This window comes from Pagrus pagrus (assembly GCF_965226575.1).
Source record: "Pagrus pagrus genome assembly, chromosome: 9".
Lineage (NCBI taxonomy): Eukaryota > Metazoa > Chordata > Actinopteri > Spariformes > Sparidae > Pagrus > Pagrus pagrus.
The window spans coordinates 20,600,679-20,624,699 of NC_140193.1; the positions used below are offsets into that span (position 1 = coordinate 20,600,679).

General features: G+C 41.0%; 2 protein-coding genes across 4 annotated transcripts; one reads left to right on the forward strand and one right to left on the reverse strand.

Annotated features, from left to right (window-relative positions):
• Positions 1-43: 43 nt before the first annotated feature.
• On the reverse strand, positions 44-14,992 carry appb (amyloid beta (A4) precursor protein b). 2 transcript variants are annotated; one of them, XM_084363040.1, is made up of 18 exons: positions 14,791-14,992; positions 11,178-11,345; positions 10,960-11,089; positions 10,745-10,857; positions 10,092-10,282; positions 9,774-10,003; positions 9,451-9,618; positions 7,375-7,508; positions 7,167-7,241; positions 5,592-5,750; positions 5,208-5,336; positions 5,007-5,106; positions 3,841-3,908; positions 3,156-3,294; positions 2,617-2,670; positions 2,399-2,490; positions 2,140-2,286; positions 44-2,033 (listed from the first exon to the last, which is right to left on the reverse strand). In XM_084363040.1, exons 1-18 carry the CDS (start codon positions 14,848-14,850, stop codon positions 1,932-1,934), a joined length of 2,259 nt encoding a protein of 752 aa, XP_084219166.1. In that variant the 5' UTR covers positions 14,851-14,992; the 3' UTR covers positions 44-1,931. The 2 variants fall into 2 exon arrangements, with proteins under 2 accessions (XP_084219166.1, XP_084219167.1); XM_084363041.1 differs by lacking the exon at positions 9,451-9,618 and having other exon boundaries at positions 14,791-14,988.
• On the forward strand, positions 13,311-23,787 carry LOC311263142 (uncharacterized protein). 2 transcript variants are annotated; one of them, XM_084363047.1, is made up of 5 exons: positions 13,311-14,359; positions 20,838-21,155; positions 21,260-21,565; positions 21,761-21,880; positions 22,094-23,787. In XM_084363047.1, the coding sequence occupies exons 1-5, from the start codon at positions 14,323-14,325 to the stop codon at positions 22,105-22,107; spliced, it is 795 nt and encodes a 264-aa protein (XP_084219173.1). In that variant the 5' UTR covers positions 13,311-14,322; the 3' UTR covers positions 22,108-23,787. The 2 variants fall into 2 exon arrangements, with proteins under 2 accessions (XP_084219173.1, XP_084219172.1); XM_084363046.1 differs by lacking the exon at positions 13,311-14,359 and adding an exon at positions 15,131-15,638.
• The last annotated feature ends 234 nt before the right edge of the window (positions 23,788-24,021 follow it).

The following is a 24,021-nucleotide window of genomic DNA, read 5'->3' on the forward strand; positions in this document are numbered from 1 at the left end:
CAGCGTATTTACAGTAGATGACAAACAACCAGAACCTCATATGTACATTCAAAATTTTATTCATGGTAGAGTGAGTGTAGAAAGCTTTTTCTTACTCTATGCAAATGGTTCATTTAACTACACACAGAGGAAGGTCACTGAATCAATGAAAGAAAAAAAGCATCTTTTTTTTTTTTTTTTTTGAAACACGAGCCTCTGAAGACACCCACAGTGAGCCTCAATACAAATTTAAAACATTCACCTGATAAAGAGCTTCATTAAGTGTTCATGTACACGTGGAGATAATGTGTAGAGAGGTGATATGTGTTGTATCTCTATGGTATAAATGCACAATATGCATGTCACATTCATGTTTACTGGAGGTGGCGTTAATAACTTAATTAAGGGAGAGGGAGACGTGTCTATGCTGATGTGATTTGTGGTCGTCCTCCCCATGTTTATGGTTAATCTTTACCTCATCATGAGGACTAATACGAGTCTGGACGACAGATATGCAGATGAAGAAATCTCCACCACAGGACTAACAGAAGCACTGTACATGTATACACAGGAAATGTAGAAAAATAGAATGTGTTTGTGAGATTTGGTGAAGGAATGTGTGTGGGGGAGGAGATGAAGAAATCTCTGTAGACCCAAAGTCCCGACTGTTTATCAAATACTCCCGAGTGCTGCACTGTACAATATTGCTGACACAGCCAGAAAGAGAGGATAAACGGGACAAGTGGGGTTGTAAAGAAAGACTGAACAGGACATGAACAGAGGGGAGATACAGAGCGGTGGTGTGTGATAATGAAACTGGGCCACTAAGAGCTGGATCTCCATTTTCCAAATATTTACAAGCGAGAGAGACTGGAATGATAAATCTGGAATGATACACTTTCTGAAGTTTGACCTCACTCTAATAAAACCCCAGCGTGTGCAGCGACGGTGTGAATCGGCATCAGGGACACGACGGCAATAATATTCTGTGATAATAATCAGACTTCCAAAATGACAGAGTGCATAGAACGCAAACAGTAACAAAATTATCTTCCTTTCGGATACTATAACACTTCATATATTACATATAGAGCATTTTGCCCATGCAGCTAACACAACAGTGAAGCGTGGAGATGAGCATAGCGAGTCAAGATTCAGTTAAAGCAAGTCTGTGTGACAACAAAGCAGACCGGATTCTGAATACTTTTTTTCTTCTTCATATCACAAGATCACAAAGAAGACACTAGAAATGTACAATCCTGCTAAAATATCTAGAAGGAGGGCCGCTCCCAAGGACCTCAACATACAGTTTACTGTATCTGTCATCAATATTGCCATGCACTACATATACTTACAGCTAATCTCTGTCTTAATATATTACACATAAAAAAATCAGAAAACAAAACATTCAATATTTTTTAAACTTTTCGATAGTTGTAGAATTTTTCTGCGTTTTTTCTTCTTCTTTTTTGAAAAACAAACCTGAAACACTTGGGCTCTAATCGTGCGGAGAGGCGCTCTGAGAGCCCCTCCTCCCACTGGCAGCTCTAAGAGCCGCCATGTCATCAAACGCAGCACAGCTGTCATCGGAGAGCAGGGGAGCGTGGATGTGTGGGGCGGTTTGAGGAAAATGGAACAAACAGTTGGAGAGATGAGGGAGTGACTGACTGGGAATTAAACTGCATGTTTCTGGTCTCAGCTGCGAGCGCGGTGACTTCATATAAATCGTCGACAGGGTCTCGGTTTGTCGGTACAACAAACACTATGAAGTTTGTCTTGTGACTGAAATGTGCAGGTGAAACAGGGTACCCTTGTCTGACTAATTGCAAGTTAAGTGTAGTGTGTTCACATATTTTCTTCCCCCTCAGCGGGGTGGGAAACTGAAGGTGTAGGGGCTGAGGGAGGAGTGTGGGGTTGGGGTACGCCTGAAGGAAATGTTGACAAGCAGTTCTTTAGTTCTGCATCTGCTCAAAGAATTTGTAGGTGGGGTTCTCATAGCCGTTCTGCTGCATCCTGGCCAGATGGCGCTCCTCCGGAGTCACGGCTGCATCCACCTGGCAGCACAGATAAAAGGCGGTTAGTGAAGCAAACGAGCACAGAACTCTGATTTCTGTTCTGCACCTCACACAAAACTATCGATTCGTAGCAGCCATTCTTCACCTCGATCACACCGTGATGAATTGAGGTGTATTGCTTCTTCCTCAGCATCACCAAGGTAATAACGATGACAGTTGCTATGACAACCCCTCCTACCATGAGTCCGATAATGGCACCTTTATTGGACCCCACATCGTCAGCGAAAAACACCTGCCATTAAAAAACAAAACATTTCAGTACATGCACGGAGCACAGACCGCAGGTGGGGCAGACTAACATACATGATGAGGTGTGTCGTGTTGGACTCGAGCGCTTTTCATACCAGTTTCTGATGGTAAACTGCATAACCAGCACCCTGCCCCTCCTCAGTCTCCATCCGCACTTGTGGCATCTCCTCTGGCTTCAGGGCTGATACTGGAATAAAAGCAGCAAACAGACAAATAACCAAATAAGAAATAACATGTAGTAGTAACAGCATTTTCTTTCATCCTAATTACAATGTTACTGTATATTTTCAAATATATATATATATGGACTCACCAGGTCGTGTGGGGAGTCCTCTATCTGGGTTTGGACGAGCATCAACAGGCTCAACTGCAGAAAAATCCATAGAGAAAATTTTAAAAAGGGGATAAATGTCAAACATGACGTGTGTTAGCTCATCAATTCTTCACAATACATCACCATACTTACATGTGACAGAGAAATTGCACATTAATGGCCCTTTGACAGAGCTACCGTGTTGGTACCTGTGATGTGAGCTGGGTTAGCTTGTCTACTTTGAGAGGCACACACTGCTACAGTTAGCTAATATAAATGAATCCATGTGATTGTGTGCGGTGAAAACATGTAATTTAGTGGAGCTTTAAGTAATAAATAGTCAAATATTGCTGCACAAACTGTATAATAGGTGAGATTTTCTAGGGATTATAGAAAGTAAAGGTGAAAGTAGAAAATAGTTTACGTCTTATTTTATTCTATAAATCGTAGGGGGATGCCACCACAATAATGGAAACATATCTACTTGAGGCACTTCCCCTGATACATGTACACAAATGTATGGTGTGTGCATGTGTTACCGTGGTTCTCCGTGTTGGGTTGGTTGAAGCTCTCAGGGTGGATGAAGCCCAGTCCGTCCAGGCCAGGGTCCATCGGAGCAGAGCTGTAGGCCTGATCAGGCATCAGAGCGTCGTTACCGTAACTCACCCTGCCATCCACCTGCACACACACACAGAGCAATATTAATCTGGACGTGTCAGTGTGGGACAACCAGGGAGCCTTTCTTTGCAAATATAATCCAATCCTGATGATTATCTGCTAAAAAGGTGGAAAGCCTGACATCATCCACAGGACTTCAACTCGCTGATGTAATTATGTGCAACAACACTTCACTAAAGCTCCATCAGCTCTACAACTGTGATCTCACTCATAATTTTTCTCGCCTTCAGATGCAGCATCCTCCCAGGAGATCTTATTTTCTCAGATGATTTCTCTACATCTCATTCACTGAAATCGATTACAACCAACACGATGTGTCGTCAGCTGAGCCATTTAAAATTGATTTCTGCCGTTTTGGCATTTCTTACAGCACGTTTTCTGCAATCAAACCCACCTCCCCAATACCAAGACAGCATCCAAGTTGTTCTTTCTCTGCGACTTTGTCTTGTATCGCTGTACAGAGGTGATTCTATTTATATACGCGTGAGCCTGCAGTTTATACAGGACAGACTCCATGCATATGTGAGTGGGTACAACTCGACTCACCCGCCCATCGCTCTGCAGGGAAGAGACTTGCTGAGACAGCTCCGCCTGAACTCTCTGCACTATGACAGCTAGACAAAAAAAAAGAAAGTGTGTGTGAGAGAGAGAGAGAGAGACACACACACACACACACACACAGCATGATGACAGATGGGAGGGCAAAGTGGTAGGAGTGAACTAGATGTAAAAAAAATAAAATGGATGTCAGTTGAACTCCGCACAGTGTCCCAATTACTGAAGACAAACTAACAGCAGAGATGCTGAGTTGTCAGCACAACATACCTCACTGGACTCCAGACATGCTGTTAAACTCGTTTTCAGCCTCACTCAGCACTACAAGAGGTTTCGGGGTCACTTCATTAAATCTGTGCCGTCCCACTGCTCGTAAAAGGCGGTCATATGTGGGCTGGTTTAATTAATCTAATGTGAGCTCACATTAAAATGATCAGTTCACAGACTGATTTGACACACCTTCACTTTTTTGATACTGCAGCAGGATACATGAGGCATGTTTAATGTCTCTGCAAGTTAATTTTCTTAAGTATTTTCAGTATTACCTAATCTGCTGGTTATTTTCTAGTTTACCATCATAGCAGAGAAAATCAGAAAATATTTACCGCTGAGAAGCTGAAACTCATGAATTTTTGGCAATTGTTCCTTTGAACGATTCAACCCTGCATTGTTGCAGACTATTTTTCTGATGATCGACTAATCAAGTAATCAACTCAATGTGTCAGCTTTAATAATGACATTAACTTACAACTAACTAGGATTTAGGGGAAAACCAAACAGCTTTCACTGTAAAAGAGTTATAACAAAATAAGTATACTCCTTTACTTTTCTCTGTGACAGTTACATTGTTTTCTGTATCATCACTGAATGAGATGTAATTATTTGCGTACAAGAACAATATATCATAAAGTCAATTCAAATAATTGAAAAAATGTGTTTTATTCTTAAGATTTACACTTACTATTTCACAATAATACAACCTTTCAGTGCCCTTTGTTTATAGGAGACTGCTCCCTTAAGAGGGGATTTTATTTTTAGATTTTTGTTTATTAGCATTTAGACACAAAATAGCGAGTCCTCCTACCCTGACTGACTATGCAGAAGTATAAAGAGTAGTCATTTATACAGTTAGAAAGAAATATGAAGCAGGGACTTACCGACTTGGTTTTGGATCTCATTGGCCACGCTGGGCACTTTGTAGAGCAGTCCAATTGACTGATTCATCCTCTCATCGATCACACGTAGGTGGGTCAAAACCTAGGTCAGAAGAAAGTGAAGAAGTTCGAGTCCAATTCAGAAATTATCATTTTCTCTGTGTGTGTGTGTGTGTGTGTGTGTGTGTGTGTGTGTGTGTGTACCTGAGGTCTGATCTGTGCAGCCTTCTTGGGATCGACTGTGCGTACATGCTCGTAGTGTTTCAGCGTGTGCTGTCTGTCCTTCTGCTCTGCACGGACATACTTCTTCAGCAGGCTCAGCACCTGACGAGCCTGGAGGGGGAAGCGTGGTGATTAATACACTTACGGATGCCTTATACATTATAAACATACAGTATGACTTTCTGTTTTGAGTTAAAATACACATCATTATATTTGTTTCCAGTTACACTTGAGAAATGTACTGAGAAAGTTACTGTTACTTGTCTCTAACCTCCCCCACTAACACACCCATGACTTTATGCAACAGCTCTGCTTTTACTGAAAAGTGCACAGGTGACGAGTGTGTGTGTTTGTGTGTGAGTGTACCCGTGGAGGGTTAGCCTGTAGGGCACTGAGGTAATTTTCCAGAGCCAGGCGTCTGCGGCTGTTGAGCAGAGCTTCCACCCGGGCCATGTGGGTCTCCACCAGCTGCTGCCTCTCTCCTGCTGCCTCCTGCTCCAGAGCCTCCACCTTCTCCTGGAAGTGCTGCAAATACGGAACATTTTACATGTAACAGATAAACAATTTTTACTTAATCTGGTCATGAATACCAACAGTTATGGTATAGTTAGAGTTTTCTTTAACGGTTTCTAGCCACACATTGTGGGCTACACATAGCAATACGGAGTGAAATACACATTGAGCATTGGGAATGATGAAGGAAGCTACCGTGCTGTTAAAATTATTTTTGAAACTTTTATACAAATGTGTTTTAATGTTTTGCTTTTAAATACTGTAAGTTAAACATTCCTTTCATTAGTTGCACATAACAGATACTTCAAAAATGTTATTATTCATTATGATCTTGGTCTCTCTTAGTTTTAATCTCATTTTAGTATTTATCAAGTTAATAACTGGTATTTAAAAGACTGTGAAATAAAAAATCCAATTTCTGAGTTCTTATCCTGTGTCCATAGTTGAATCATTTCTAGTGCAAGTCAACTATATGGCAAAGAAAATCATTTCTGAGTGCATTTATTTCAAAATCCCTCTTTTCTCCTCCTGTAAACTTTGACATATTTTTGATGACTTATCTTTATAAACATGACATGTTCACAACTGATTTTAAAAATGTGATATATAAAACCTCATCCTGTAAACATTATTTTTTTTACATGAAGTAATTTAAAAGTGCGCTATACAGATTTGAAAAAGAAATTCAACCTTGGTAGGATGTTGATGAAGGTTCTCAGTCATCCATTAACCTTAGTAGGGTAATATTTACATATTATTGAGGTAATAATGCAAGCTCAGAAATATTTTGGATGAATATATTTATAAACAGAATAAAAAAGCTGCCCCCAGAACAGTGTTTCAAGATAAAAAGATGGCTACTTAGAAGGGTAAAACTGAATCATTTGTGTTGTCCTTTAATTAAAGTATGTTTATTCAGCCATGAAAATCAATCAATATATATTTTTCTCTTCTTACATAAGATTCTTCCCCAAAACTACAATGTGCAACTTAAAAAAATGCTGATAAAATCACACTTGACTGTTGGCATTCAAAGCTTTTGCATCGTATCAGATCAGTTGGCAAGACATCTGTGATGCTCGGCATGCCGCTTGCTGTCTATCATCAGTTGTGAAACAAAGTCTGGAACAAAATCAGTTGCCAAGTTCTTCATGCTCTGCCTCCTGATCTGACAGCAGATGTCAAGGATTCCACTCCACTGCTGTATTTCTCCACTCCGTATTGCTCATATTCACTAAGTCACACCTCCTTTTACACACATGACATCGGAAGGATAAGATTTAAATCCCTGTCACGAAGGCACCTTACCTTCTTTTCACTGTAAATTTTGGCCGAGATAATGGAACTCAAATATTTTCATAACCTTTCAATTACAAATAATGCTACAATATATACAGAAATACAGAGAAGTCGTGGTTCATTTCCTACCTGGATGACAGCTTTTTTATCAGCACGTGGAAGATTCTTGGCCTGCCTCTCAGCCTCTTCCCACTCCCTCATCACCTGGACATAAACAAACAAAAGCAGCCATTACATACAGTACAGAAAAATAAAAATCAGGTCATGTCAGGCATTTGGACACACTGACAGGGCAAAATCCCAGACAGAAATATTGAGGGTGTTAACCCTGACATACCTGGGACATGCTTTCGCGATGTTTGGCCTCCAGGCTTTCCTTGGCCTTCTGGAAGTCGGAGTGTTCGTTGTCTTCGCCGGGAGACTCGAGGTACCGATCCACCGCGTCTGGAGGGCTGGGGGCCATGGTGGGCACTGGAGAAGAACAGAGAGGGAGGGATGATGTATAACGCAGGGGGAAAACAGCACAATGTGAGGCAGATTGACTAAGAATACTAGTAAAGAGGATGCAAGGAAGTTAAATGCATATTCCAGTGCATCTGAAACACGCAAGTAATATAAAAGACGAGGCAAGTTTAAACAAGTGTGTGGAAAACATTAAGTAGGTTAGGCACAAACAGGAAATTGTTTTAATATAAACACAAATACTGGTACAACAGAAACCCGGTGGGTTATCAGGGGACAAAGGGTGATTAGTTTCCCAGTACAAGTGCTGTGTGTATGCCTTTATTTATTGTGGGAGCCTGGTGATAAGAGGAAAGTTGCAGAGTCAGGATGAGGGCAGACGTTGCACCACAGAGCAGTGTGATGCTTCACTGACTGGAAACATCAAATCAACCCGTTAACCTTTAACAAAACCCTCCCCCCATACACACACAAATACACACACACACACACTATGGCTATAAACAAAGTGCAACATGACATCGTTAGAGACCTTAAACTGCCAGGTCAGAGTGCTACGGAGCTACAGCAGCAGACATAAGACCCTGCAGCTGCAAGGCATGCAAACAAAAGTGTGTACATGACTTCATGCAGACACGCAGCAACGTTCAAGGTTCAGTATTTATGCCGCCTCGTCCACATGCTGTAAGAAGGATCAGTTAGTGGTTAGAATATAGTGAAATTAGTAATTAAATGATATTAAAGTGAATGACTACTGGCTGCTTTCCAACAGGGACACTCCCTTGAGCCGCTTGCCTTTACATTTTTTCTTTTCATTGTTCTTTCAGTACGATGTTCAAACATCATCAGTTAAACTACCAACTCTACTGATGTTAAATGGCTGGCCTAAGAGCTTCATAAAGGATACAGCTGGTCATTTATCTTCTTGTCAACAAATCCCATAAAAAGACCAAAACCATCAATGAACTGATCCAAACAAGTATTGTGTGTGTACCTGACACTGGCTGCATGGTTTAACATCTTCAACAGGTTGGAGTAGAAACACTGCTAGCGTGAGTCGCATTTCTCACATGACTCACATTTCTCACACGCATGTCAAGCCAGGTCACAGCAGTGTTTCATTTAGAGTTTCAGAGTCTTGCCACAACAGATGCGGTTCTTGGCAATAATTGACCTGAAAACGACCTGAAGACAGTCACATCAACAACATACCGGCGTTTCACTACAGTTTTAATGTCTGTATATGTAGAATACATCACAGACACGAAGAGATACCTGGGCATAAAATGATAATTATCAAAGGCAAACTCCATGTAAATAGATAGGGCAGGCAGGATTCTGTGTGGCGAAAGTGTAACTGGAAAACCAAATGTGTGTTCATCCCAGACAGAAAATATTTCCTGCCAGATGCTCTATTGACTCTTGTTTAAGATGTTTAGCTAAACACTAAAGTGAAGAAATGGAGCCACAGACAGGCCAGAGTTCAAACGTATTCCGAAGCAGACAAATGTGTTGTTGGTTTTAGTCTTTTCATTACATTTGTTGGCAATAAGACAGATAAAGAAAATCCTCAGCCTTATCATCTGAGCCAAGGGATCCCAGTTTGCTTCTACTTTACCACATACTTGAAGACATTTTCTTTTCTGTGAAGGATACACATATATAAGGCGATTTCATGACCTCCGTCTTTTTCTCCTGTATAATTTTCCTTGCCAATCATAGATACGATATTATATTACTGAGAAAATAATCCTATAAGACTAAATACAAAACTATTTGAGAAGCAACCGAATCCACTTGTCAGTGCTCCGAGTTGTTAAGAGCCATAAGACACTCAGGACAGGGAGAGACACAGAAACAGAGACAATCTGCAGCAGCTAGAGGACAGGAGTCAGGCCTCGTGGTGTGTGGACGCTCCAAGGGTTTCTATGGCTCCGGTCCTGGGACTTACACGAGCTGCTGCAGACGGCCATGCAGTACTCCTCCGAATCAAAGTTATTCCTGTTGCCACCGCAGCCCCCAAACAAGAAGGGAGCACAGCTGCGCTTCTCAGGCACGAAGTACCAACGCTCCAGCATGGCATGACACGGGCCGGACACAGCCCGAGCCCAACACACGGCTGAGACATGTGCACACAAACGCAAATTAAATATCAAATATAAATGTATGCAAAACATGACGTAATGGAAAACATAAAAGTGACACAACATCATATCTTGAAAAACAACCAATGAATGAAAACATGTAAACAAAGGGTGTGAGTCCTCTTCTTACCTCGAACGACCTCCTCAACTGATTCAGTGGTGGTGGTGGTTGTTGTTGTCATGGCGACGTTAGCACTGCGCTCATCGCTGTCCCGTTCGTCGGTCATGTCATCCTCCTCGTCCTCTTCGTCGTCTTCATCGCCATCTCCGTTCTCATCCCTTTCGAAAGTGTCAGCCTCTTCGTCCTCGTCTTCGTCGTCCTCCATGGTGGCAGGCTCTGTGTCTGCTGCGCGCGTCATGCTGCAGGGATGGGCAGTCAGTTCAGTCAACATGTAAACCTGTGTGTCGGTCTGGATGAACGGTGACGAATGTGCACTAGTGAGGATACCTGTTATCAGAGTATTCAGTCTCAGCTCCGCCCCACCAGACGTCTGACTCCTCCCCTTCTAGCTCCGTGCTGTCTGACTCTCGCTCCGCCTCCGCCGGACAGCAGACGAACTCCACCCCTCGGAAGCGGTCGATACCACATGGCAACAGCATCCCATAGTCATGGAGATTCATGGAGCGGTCTCCGCAGGACTAAGTTTAATGACAGACATTAATCAAAACTTCCTACAGAGCTTGAGTGGCTTCTAACACCTTTAACAACCTGAATGAAACCACACAGAATTGAGACATTTCATAAGGATGTGAGGGCTCATTGTGGTCAACCTTAGTGACTGGAGATAAGGAGCACCGAACTCATACTACAGTATTTATTATAACAGAGGTAAAAAAAAAAAAATTTTGGCGGACAAGTGTCTTCATTGGTGACTGCACATTAATGAACAACCAGGAAGGCATGAGGGTAAACAAAGAAGAACAAACTGGCAGAGAGGGTGGACAGCAGAGTGTTGAGAGGATGAAATTAAAGAGTGCTTAGTCACTCCGCCGGAGAACTACTGAAGACCAGACAGAAAAGGAGGAAATAGACAGAAAACTGGCAGCTATGATGATAGATATGAAGTTCATACAGTGACATTTAATGCCGTCTGTCCTCACCTCTTTGGCTACAGTGTGCCAATGCAGGTGGCTCTCACACTGGTCCATACGCTCCTGGTGCAGGAACTTACACTTGTCAGGAACAAGCAAGGCGTCGCTCACAAACTCCCCAACTGCAACATAAAAGTTACTCATTACAAGTACGTATTATATGCATACACACATTCGAACCAACATGCTCAGTAACATCCACACGTATAATTTAAACTGCTCACCCAGGCAGCGGTATGGCACCACAATGTGTGTGTGACTGCGGCATTGCTTGCGGCCTTTCTTGCACCAGTTCTGGATGCTGATGGGCTGGTTGGCCTCCACGACATTTGTGATCTGCAACTCTGGGTACACCTGGAGAAATGGAACGGATATTTATGTCAACTTGCTGTCTCAGTCTCCTACTCTGTCTCTGCATCTCATTGTCCTTTTGTTTAAGTACCTCTTGGCAGTACTGCAGGATGCCCTCCTTGGTGCCAATGCAGCTCTTGGTGCCAGACGGGTCAGACTCCCACTTGCCACTCTGCACATTGATGTGCATGTTGAGGTTCCCGCAGAACATGGCCACCTGGGGCTCAGTTAGCAAACCCACAGAGTCATCAGCCGGCACCTGGACAGACGAAAGAGGAGACATAGATGAAGACTGATTGTATCACACTGGATAAAGTAAAGCTGAACCAGAAATCCTGATGCAGCTTGTTTGTTTCATCCCTTTCACTTTATTCTACATCCTTTCAAATCCAATCCTGCACAAACATCTGTCACTCCATGCAGTACAATAAATAAATCAGGATAAAAGGCCTCTTTGAATCAATGTGCATTTAAGTTATTTTATAAATAAATACATTATGATGATATTACTACTGGTTTAAGCCTAAGCCAGGCAAGACACTCAGTTTCATCCCTATTGAGCCCATAAGCCAGAGAGCTAAGCTCCAGCCACAGGCCAGCAGCACATGTGCCCTTTGTTAGCCGGCCTTAAGAGGTTTTATTCCTTTCCTCTTACAGAAAGTGCAATGAGAGTGTAGGGAAGAACATATAGCCTGTTAGAGCAAAGAGTGAAAAAACGTATTGAACCACAGGCTACCAAAAACCAAGTTGTGAGTGAACATGAGGTGAAAACAAGCGCGTTTTCAAATGAATCAGCCTTGGCCCTCTCCTGTACGAGGACATTCTGCACTTTTTCTTTTCCTTCCTTTGTGTCCAGGGAAAGAATTGGAGGAAGTCTCAGAGTGTTTCGCCTTCTGGGCCCTCTATTTTTTCTGGCAGACCAGAAAGGACCGATGCTGCAAGCTGACAATACACTGGCAACCAAGCCATCTGCCACCCATCTTTTAATGACTAAGTCTGACTTGACGCTGTGTTTTTCTGTAATTATCTGCTTCATATTAGCTTCCTGTGAGTCAGGATGGGTTAGCGTGTTGTTCCTTTCTGTAGAACATAATCTCTTCTCACCACATCAACACATTGCCTGATGTTATCAATGATTTATTTGGATATGAAAGTCCCTTGCATCATACAGCACATCCATCTTGCTCATTCTGTTTGAACCAAAACAGTAAAATAGACAAATACAAACAGCAGCTGTAAGCAGTAGATGTACGAACCACCGGCCAGTGGAACACAGGGAGTGTCATAGGTAGGGCTGTCACGATTTCAATTCTAGATCAAAAGTCAATTGAAATTCAAAGGCAGATTCAGCAGTACCCCATACACACACGCGCGCACCTACATGCGTACATCCAGAGAGGATCTAAAGGGGAAAAAACACTTCAAAAATGACACAACTAGCTCTCAGTATCCTGCAGCTGCACTGAGCAAGGACACAATCAAAAGACTGGTACTGAAATTAACTCGGACAGCAACAGAGATGCATCAGGGATACTCTATACTCTAACTCTAACTGTTGTTTGAATTTGAAATGTAAATGACAGTTTTCAGAGGATAAAACCATTTATCTGCTGATCTTTACAAATCCAGATGTGATAGTCTAACAATGGAATAGTCAAAAAAAATTGTTTAAATCAAATCGAACCATGACCTTAAAATTCAAAGTCAAAACCAATGGTGGATTTGAAGACTCGTAACACACCTAGTCCTAGGCACGTGAGCTAAAGACTACAGACTACAAAACAAAAGGTGTTTATACATAGAATATGTGATAAGGGGAATCAGATGTCAACTCAGACTGGTCGTTCAAACACCTTCCAACTTATATGTATATCAGTCCATGTCCAGTTATTCACCACACAAATCACTGGTTCATGTCTTTCAAGTCACATTCCTTGTATAAAACATTAAGGCACAGGGCATATTTACATCAGTGTAGAATTACACTGCGATAACCAGTCTGACCTGGTCTGACATCAAAGAAAAAGCTCCTGTGTGACTGTGGGACAGTGTGGCGGCAGACCATGATAGCGCATGTGATAACCTTTATCACATCTAGGTATTGCTGCTGAGGGGCCTGTGTGACTTTCTATCATGACTCAGCCTGCAGCCTAAAAAAAACATGCAGCAGATAAATGGAATATATTGCAATACAATGGGTACACTTGATAAAATGGGTCGGTTATAAAACATATTACACAAGACTATGCATATGAACCATATGAAATATGGCAATTTAAGTATGTGTCCAAACTATATGTCATGAGATATAGTGACGGTTATATACAAACAGTGATAATACAGGAACAGTACGGTGAACATAAGATTCCCAACCAGTATCTCAGGATGATCACAGGTAATGCATATGGTTATTTTTGTCAAGGAAAGTTCTTGAACGCAACATCAAACAGTGTCTCCTGCATGATCCTTCTGTAGACACTTTCCACTGCAGCACACAGGGGTTTGGTTTGGGTGGGAGAGCTACAGTAGGTGTGTTATTGTATTGAGCCTGCCCTGTGGAAACACTATACAACGACTCCCTCAATGCAGCACAGCAATGAGAAAACAGCAGTATACATCTAACGATTTACTTATTGCAATACAGGCTCTGCTCATCCTTTTTCCAGCTGTTGAACCAAGCTGTGTATTTCTCTCTGGTCCTGCAAAGCAGCAGCAGTAACAGCAGCCAAGCTGCAGGCGCCATCTTGCTTGTGTCAAACTAAAGAAAAAAAAAAGGCTGCATCCTTTTTCCATCTCTCCTCAGCAGTTTCACCACCACCCTGCAGCTGCGACGCTGCTGGGCTGGACCGGACCGAGTGGACCGGGTCGACGCAGCAGCACCGAATGACGCTGTAACGTTACATTAGCATTTGTAAAACACATTTGTCGAAACAGGACGGCATATTCACATCACAGCTGAACTCATGATGCGTTTGTTTGATTCCGTTAAGTCTTTAACGAGATAAAGCGGCAGGACACGCATACGACGTTACGTTAGCCTGTAGCGGTTGCCATGCCAATCCGTGCCATATTCTGGAAAAAGATAGCTAACGTTAGCTTTCTCGACCCTATTAGTCAGGTGACTTGACTAAGCCATCAAACTAGCAATAAATATATAACAGCGACTAATTACTATTATTATAACAGTCTGTTATACAGAGGTACGGAGAAAAAAACACCCCAAGACGAACCAAAACATGGCAGGGCCAAGCTGTCAATCACTGACATCTAACGGTAGGCCTCGGTAGCATTGCTGGTTTGCTAATTCTACGCAGAAAATCTGTGTACACTTGTGTACACATGTGGAATATGTCGATGGACTCAGATAACAATATGTCAAAAACTGACAGGGAAAGTCATTTAACTGGATAAAACGAAGAGTGGGCCTCAGCGCAGCCCGGTAATAACGTTATCTCCGGTTGTTGCTGTCACATAGCCTGGGAACGTGGAGCGTTATAACCTAACGTTACGCAGTATTGTCAGTTGTATTTAACGTACATTTAACCGTTATTTATGACACGTCATTACACATAGTCACGGTAGTCAGCACTGCGGTGCGTTTAAAGCCCGCTGTAACAAGCTCAAGGCCCGGGGAGGAGCGGAGCCAGGGGACGGCTCACCGACACTCTCCCACCACAGCCTGAGATTTTCTCCGCTGTGCTCACCTCAGATGAAAGCGTCAAGGTCGCCACCAGTAACAGCAGAAACGCCGTGAGCTCTCCCATGCCGTCCTCCCGGTATCCAGCACCCCCGTTATGTTCACGATTGTCCCGTCAGAAGAAATGTTAAAGCGGGCGGCGATATTGTGTCGACAGCAGCGGCGGCTGAAGTCGTCGTTCCGATCCCGACTCCGGTGATCCCTCCCTGTTTAGCTCCCGACGGTGACGGTGTGGAGGGATGTGGACTGGTGGGGGCGGGGGATGACTGCATGTATGCGCGGGTTGATGTCAAGGAAAACACGTTTGACTCACAAGCTCCCCTCCCACACCCACACAGACAATCCTGATAAAATTCCTTGATGACGAGAGATTGATGAAATAATATCGAGTAATAGCCAAGTCACGAACTGACTGTAGAGGGCTGTTAATAAATCAGTTAAGTCCCTGTGGGGCTCAGATAGTTAACTTTGCTTAATGGGTTGCTTCAGCTTGTCATGATCATCCACAGCGGGAGGCTGTCTCGATAATTTCCTGATACAAATTTATGACTTTATTCCGGAAACCAACATCTGCTGCTGTTGGACTTTTGCTTGTCTTCACTTCCCCTCAGAAGGCACACTGACGACGGACGTGCTCACAGGCTGGGATCTTACCACATATGTGACGGATCATTAACCTACATTTAAACAACACGACTCGGATCAGATTAGATTTTTAAAAAAAACTTTCTAGAAGTTATTTGAGCAATTGAGAAGTATATTGCCCGGGACACCTCAGATCCATCAATCTTTTTCCACCAGCACAGCGCAACATGAGGATTTTCCTGGGATTGTTTATGGTGCTAATTGTCACAGGTAATCCGTCATATTGAAACCACAAATTGAGTGTGTCTGTCTATACTTGTATACTGCTGAGTGATCGCATACACGTAGCAGTGGAGTGAGTGGAGCATTTGAGCGTTAACGTTAGACTACTTGATCGACATGGTGATATTTTTTTCACTGCATTCCTGTCCAATTGATCATTTGTTTCTATGCTGAGTCTTGTAGGGAAGTGTTATTCGAGATCCCTCTAAATGAAGACACGGCACAAAAATGTTCCCTGTCTCAGTTCCAGATCTCAAAGGATATTCACTGCGAGATATTCACTGATAAAGTAAAGACTACACAGATTTCATACTGTGAACACTGAGGGAGTGGGCAGCGTTTTTGAAAGCCTGGTTGAATGCTTTGTGGTTACAGAAGTTCAGAGGTATTAATCATTAACGTCACACTAGTTATTCAACACTTAATATTTTTTCTGTGTACATCATTTTGTTTCCTTTAAGCATCAATCCTGCAAATCACCCTTCAAACAATAGAGGTCAGGTAGGATTTACTTGTATTGATTTTTTCCCATAACTTAATAAACAAGCTGTTCTCAGAGGAAAATAAGGTACCAGAACATTGTTTGAAGCTTGATAGGTGGCAGGGTCCACCGACTATAAACAAAGTAAAGCAGCATTACATTGTGTTGTCCTTTGAGGTCAGTTTGTGTATTCAGTTTATTCAGTCGTGAAAACAAAGCGAGTTTGTTTATTGAGTTTGTTTAGGCATTTTAAAAAAAGGAAATTAATGAAAATCTTTCTCTTCTGATTTGAATGTCTTCCCCAAAAATACATAGTGATCCTTTGACTTCTTGACCACGTTTGAAAAACTCAATTTAACAGCATGTTTTCCAAAAAGAAAAACCTGCATCTTGCGTCTATGTAATGCAAGGGTTAAACCTCATGCAAATCTTAAGGAGATAGGATTTTAATGTACAAATGTTCCAGAAGTGAAATTGATTATTTGTGATGTAAAAAAAACAATGTTATGTGTATAAGCTTAATCATAATAAGTAATGTAAAGTAATAAGTGTTTTAACCAAATCTGCTACACCCTATAAATGTCAAGAGTTTTCTACAACACTATTGGACTTCAGTGGATACGGCCTAAAGAGAATCATGTCATGTTTGTCCATTATTTAGCTTAAACAAAACATTTTTTTTTTTTGTTGGAGTTGGACTTGAGCAATATGTAGGCCAAGGGTTTCTTTCATCATGCACTTGAGGAGAATATAAACACAGTGAAAGTCTTTGGCAGCTAGAAGTGGCTGTGCAGCTGTGGTTGACCAACAAAGCGCAAGAAAACCAGCCACAGTTATCAAATTGGGCCTCGTCAGTAACTATCTGTACAATTATAATCAGAATGGATGGATTGGTTTATTAGTTTATAATGTGGCTTCATATGATTTGATTATGTAAACATTAGTTACAACATATGCATAAAGTTGAACGAGACATATTAACTAACAGCCAATGCCACATGAGGTCATAAAATGAGTGAAAGTAACTTGATAAATAAACTAGAATGGCCCTCAGTACAATGCATACCTCTGCCAAGGCCCAACAGTCCCCTTTAATTTAATCAAGCCAATCTAACATCAAATAAAAACATATTTTTATTTGGATCCACATCAAATTGTTCTCACTCTACTCCTTGAAAGATTAACAAAAATGTCATTAAACGCCCTATTTCTAAGAAAGAGAAAAATTCATGGATCCATCCATCTTTCCAGATCTGCTCCAAATTGAATGGGGTCTATTCTGGGCCTGAGACCCATCCTCCATCCTAGTTTTGTGGCAATCTGTTCAGTTGTCTTTGTGTAATTCTGCTGACAAACCAACCAAGCAACCAACACACCAACCGACCAACACACTTACCTACCTACCAACCAATCAACCACCCGAACAACCAACCAACTAACCAACCAACACACCAACCTACCAACACACTTACCTACAAACCAATCAACCAACCAACCAACTAACACACCACCCCAACCTCCAACCAACAAACCAACTAACCAACCAGCCAACTCACCAACCTACCAACCACCCCACCCTCCAACCAACTAACCCTCCAACCAACAAGCAGACACAGATGAACCATAACCTACTTGGTGGAGAGTAAAACAATAACATGCTAGCAGACACATAAAATGTAAAAGACAGAATAGGAAAATGAAAGCAGATATTGGTGTGTGTGGAAACGGTTGGAGGCAGTTTAGGGCTATCTGACTGGATGTGGAAACTTTCAGAGGCTAAAAGATGACGATTGTTATTTTATTAAAAGGCTGTGGGCTTTGGATGTTTTTTGGGGCAGATATGATTCCAGTTAAAGAATGAGGGCGGGAGATAGAATGAACATGCAAAAACATAACTTCATTTGATGAATGATAACACTAAAAATGTGAGGATGACTCACATGAGGTGACTTATGTGACATTATCATGAGTGGATGCTAAAGAATAGTATGGATAAAACTTAAGAACAAGTCAAGACTTTTCTGTTACAGCTCACAGTTCAGAAACTGACACTCATGAGGGCACCACTCATTCTTGAGCCTTTAATGTCCTTGTTTGGAGATGTTTGTTGATCAGATAAGACAAGTTTCAACCCATGTTTGATCAAGTTTGTTAAGTTTGCCTTTGCTTTCAAACGGCTAATCAAAAACACAACAGGCATATTATGATTACCCATAGCAACACTGCTCACACATGCCCAGTATTTAAACTAATTCCCATTTCCTACGTGCCGATGTGCTTCGTATTTTAACTGCGGCCTGTCAAGGGCTGCCAAATGTATTGATATATTATCTAAATCGCAACATGGCCAAGTGCAGTATTAAAGTCGCAGACTGAATTTATTTATTTATTTTTTGATAATGGTAAATTGTGTGACAAACAGCATTGTAATGAAGTACTGTAGTGCTGCAGAGATGGCCTGGCCTACAAAACTTGTTCTCCAGATATAAATAAACATTTGTTTGCTACAGACCCCAACAAATGTCTCATCATCATGATTTTCAACCATTCTTTTGTTGTAAGTGAAAATTATGATGCAGCAATGATCCTTCCCACTAATCGTGAATCATATCACATTTCTAATATGTATCATTGTAATTGTAATAACCTGATTAAGCTAGCCTAATTGGTTCTCACCGTCCCTGTGATTAGTATTTAGACACCTTATTCTGTTGTGTTGTCTTTTTGATAACCACTCCGTGTTCCAGATTTTCCAAGATATTTCCAGTATTTCTTGCGTGTTTGAAGACATCTGGCCACTTTTACTGTAACAATACGATGAGTATCTCTAAATTACAGTATCCATTTCAATTTTACAAGTGCCAACATTAGATTGTTCCCTGTTGTTTGAGAATGTTTAAATGGTGTGTCATGGGCTTAACAGTGAGAGACCCTGGAGTACACTGTAAAAGGAATCAGTTCATCTTTTATCATTAACTAAGTTTAGTTCATAGTTCATAGTTCAGTTTGATTTAAATGTCTGGTTTTCATTATCAGAGCACTACAGAACCATGACTTCAGATGGCTTTTGACTTGAAATCATGAGTTGAATGAATAAACAACTGAGAGCTCACTCAACTCATCAGATTTAGAAACAAGATCAACCAGTGGTGGAAGAAGTTCTCAGATCCTGTATTTAAGTAAAACCAGGTCCACAATGTGTAAAAGCTCATGTGAATGTCCTGGTTTTAAAATAAGTAAAAGTATAGAAGTGTCATCAGCTACTTGTACTTGCTTGAGGTGGAGCTATTTTTAACTAAATTATTACAGTATATAAAGTCAGTCAGCTTTGTCCAAAACCAGAGGATGGGCCCCCTTCGAAGGGTAACGTGACTAATCTGACGGGTCATGAGATGATTAATGAGAGAGAAACAAAGAAAACAAACTTCTAATGTTTCTTTGTTTGGACTTTTCTCTAATATTTGCTTTTTTTGTGAAATATTGGATAATTTCATCTATTTGGACCTCAGACTATTATTTAAATGAAAGTATGTGAGAGGTTTAGAGGGGAAATGACTCCTTGGTGGAACTGATAACTCCAGATGACAAGGGTCCCCAACTCAGTGCTGGTTTTTAATAAGGGGTCACAAGATAAAAAGGTTGAAATCTAAAATAATGTGTGACTGCTGCTGTTAAACAAATGTAGTAAAAAGTACAATACTTAACTACATTTACTATAGTGGAATAGAAGTATAAAGTAGCAAAATTGAAATACTCAAATAAAGTGCAAGTCCGTTAAAATTGTACCCGACAGTACTTGGGTTGTTTATTTAAGATTAGGGTTAACCCTACTCCTGTACACTCCTAATCTAAAAAAGTGACAGCTTCAAGTGAAATCTTTTACTGACTTTGTTATAAAGTTGCTTTAACAGGTCCAAAGTCAGCAGTAAAGCCTTTATGACAAATTCAAAATAGGCTCTTCTTCAAACTGAAAATGAAATTGAAGCCTAATTGTAACATTTGTATATTTGACTAAAAAGGTGTTTATTGTACAAAATGATTGATGAATGAGCACTTCCCCCATTTACTAGTGTTCATATTATGCAGTTGGTTTGAGCCAGCTCTAGTGAGCTAATATTAGCTGGCTCACTAGTAATTAACCTTATGTTTTAAAGGTAAGGATTCAAGGTAGACAGTGTTTCAAGTGGATTTTCATGGTATAACTGAGTGAACTTTGATGTTTGCCCACTTTCACTATTCAGCAACTAAAGTGAGGCCAACAGGGCCACATCAGTTGTCAATAACGCTGTGACCTCACTCCTGGATCCACCGTGCATTCCGTTGCATATTATCTTAAAACCTGGTTAATTAGGAACCAGACCTCCTATGCATAGTCACACATGATTGCCTTGTGTGTCTTCATTTTCTAGTCTTTTAGTCTGTGTTTGTCAGATTGTTCTACATCTTTTGTACATCATTTTTATGTCAGTGCGTTGTACTTTGTATGCTGCAGTCGTACTCGTCAGTGCTTTTTATTCCTCTCAACTGCCTCATGTTTAATTTTCAGTTCAAGTTCAGTTCAGTTTTAACTCACCTTTTCTTTCCATGCAGCACAGAAAATAAGTTTTAAAATCAAAAGTATTCCAGTGTGTATGTCGACTAAAAACAAAAAAATTAAAGAGCATCTGAGTAACTTGATTAATCCCTGTTTACATTTGCAACTGTAGGTGATGAGGAGATGACAATCACAGGCGCCTTAGAGGACAATGTCCTCCTGCCATGCACCTGCCCAGAGAGAAATGTGGACAAGGATTTTCTGTGGCAGATGGAAGAACCGAGAAAGTATCTGGTGCTTAAACACGACAAGACCACTTCAAACTTCCATGGCAGATACGAGGACAGAGCCAAACTATTTCTGAATGAGAACAGCAATAACTGCTCTATTCTCCTGACCAACATCACAGTGGATGACCTGGGGAAATACAGATGCAGATTTTACATTAAAGAGACATACATGAAATCCTTTGTAAATCTAAACATCTCTGGTGAGTCTTTCATTCATTATGCATACAGCATTCAATCAGTTATTCGTTCTCCCATGAATTTACTGCATGATTGCACAGTTGTAACTTGAGTCGTCTCTCACCAGCGAGCTACAACGTCTGTCAGAGTGACTCGGCACAAAACCCTCATGGTGATATAAGTGGAAAGATTTTCCACTGCGAGGCAAATGGACGCTATGGGGAGGCTGAGATTCAGTGGAAGTTGGATGGGCAGGTTCTCACAAATTCATTCACAACTCACATCACGCACAACAACACCCTGGATACTCAGACTGGCCGCTACCAATTCACCAGCCGACTCATCACTAAACTCAGCGGGACTACAGAACCTACATGTGATGTCAAGGCCAAAGGATTATCAACTGTCATTAGCCACTGCATGAAAACGCCAGGTGACTGTTTTTATTTATTTCACATTACTGCTGCACATTAAAGGTTACCTGCAAACACAGCAATAATACATTCATAATACAACATGTCATAAAACAGCTTATTAAGTAAAGTCTTGTTCAGAATGGGACATCAAATCATCAGGAATAACAAATCATTAAGCGTTACATGTTTGCAATTTTCTTTATTTTCCCCAGAACCCATCAAAGAACTCCAGCAACCAGAAGATCGCATGAGATACCGGTACCTAAAAATCATTCCCATTATGTTGGTGATTGGGTTTTCCCTGCTCTTGTGGCGCCGTGGGAATTCTCGCAGTAAGTTACACAACCGTTGAACATGATGCCGGATTGTCTGTATTAAATGAGTGTTGAATGCCACGCTGAAGCTGGTTTAACTGGAGTTGCACAACACTCTTACAGTTGAAAAAAATTAAGCCGCTGCCTGTTTTGCTCTTCTGAGTTGACATTTGTCACTGTTCCTTGTTTCTCAGTGGAATTTGTCTTCCATATCTTTTGTTTTTGATACAGGATACCAAAGATAAGAGAAGTGGCGATGGACAACTTTTTATGCCAAACACACAAGACGAACGTGATAATGTGGCAATGTAGAAACTGTGAAAGTACTTCCTCAACAAAAGGTGGTTAGTCATGGATGTGGCATCATGCTCAAACTGTTTATGGGCAGGTTGCATCCTGTGTTCAGTCCACTGATAAAATGTGTTGTTTTTTCCATTTTGTGATCTTTCATGGATGGTCGCAGGCAAGTGTTTATATTCTTTCATTCAAATTCAAGGACTGTAACAGATTGCCCCAGAGACTGCTCTGCAACAATAAGAAGATGAAGTGATACATAAAACAAAAATATAGATATGACGCAACAGATCTAGATTGCTGGATGTTCTATTTCACAAACTGTAAAATCCAGTCAATATAACTGCATGGAAAATATGTCTTTTTGGCAAAGTTGAATGTTCAGACAATTTACTGAAAGCACAACACTTCAAGTTCAAAATGTCTTTCATTACACAAACACACCATGAACTGAGCCACTTTATGATTGAACGTACCTTGATGGTAATACTGTAAGGGCAGTGATTTAAATGTGAGAAAGATATGAGATATTTACCACAGCCATTTTAGGAAACTGTACCTTTAACTGATATCGCAACACTTTGCAACAATTGTGAAAAATATTAACTTGAGGTGGATATGCAATCAATGTATTAGCTGTAATCATTGTCCCTTTATTACCAGAAATGTGAAATGTATATAGCACAATACCAGTACTATGCACTGTTTTATCCATTTAAATGTAATCCATGTAATGCAGATAGTAATGGAAGATGTAACGTGTATGCACCTCAGACTGACAATTTACTGTGGGTCTGTTAAAGGCCTTGGACAATCTTCATCTTTTTTACGTAAGGGTGTGTTAAAATGTAACCTGTTCTTCTGTAACTGTCTTTGTGGTATACTCGTTACACTGAATGTTGTTGCTTTGTTTCACTTTTGTAAATAAACATATTTAGGTCATTGTATGGAATATACAACACATCATGTTTGGAGGGAACCCTATGACCGCTTTGTAACATTCAAAAGATATGACACCGAATGGTAACACCTGTAAATGATCCTTGGATTCTTGGTGGATAATGATTCTTGGATGAAAAGATGTTGTTGAACTGGGAGAAACACACTGCTCGTCCAGATAGCCAGTACACCACACCCAAATTCATATGTTTGGTCAGCAGCCTAGAGAGAGAGAGTTGCAGTAATATGTGACAGCATGAATAAGTGTACTTTTTCAAGGTCAACAAAGGGTTCAAACCTGAAACTGCATTCACAAGGGGAAACAAAACTGTCAATCCTTTAGCCAACATACACAATGTATTAATTTGTACCGTTGTCTTTTGTTTTTGTGTTGCAACTTCACGGTGTCATTTTGTATCTTGTCATCATTGTCACTCTTACATTCTTTCTGGAGACTGTTTTGACATGTGCTGATTAGCATTAAACAGTGAAACTGAAGGTGGCACACCACATTCTTGGCCACAGGGCATCACTGGTAATGAATAGGTTTCCAACTTGTTGAGACCTGGCGCTGAGGCAGGGTACAAATTCAGACTTCTTCTTTGTCTTGCTGGAGGGAAAATGCCAACATTCAGCACTGTGTATGAGCTGGAGATGACAGGAGCTATCAAAATAAATACATATCAAAGACATTTGTTTGTTGTGGTCCTCTGCATAATCCACCTAAAATCAGCTCGGACAATTCACAGTGTATTTGCATGTTTGTCAACATTTTCAATATGAGTTCATGACACAGAATTCAGCAGTGATAAAGTTTCATTAAGAAGAACAAGGCCAGACAGCTGTGCTCTCATTTCCCTTTAAAAATGTTTCATTTCCCTTATTTGTCTTTAATGAACCATATAAACAAACAATACAGACATATG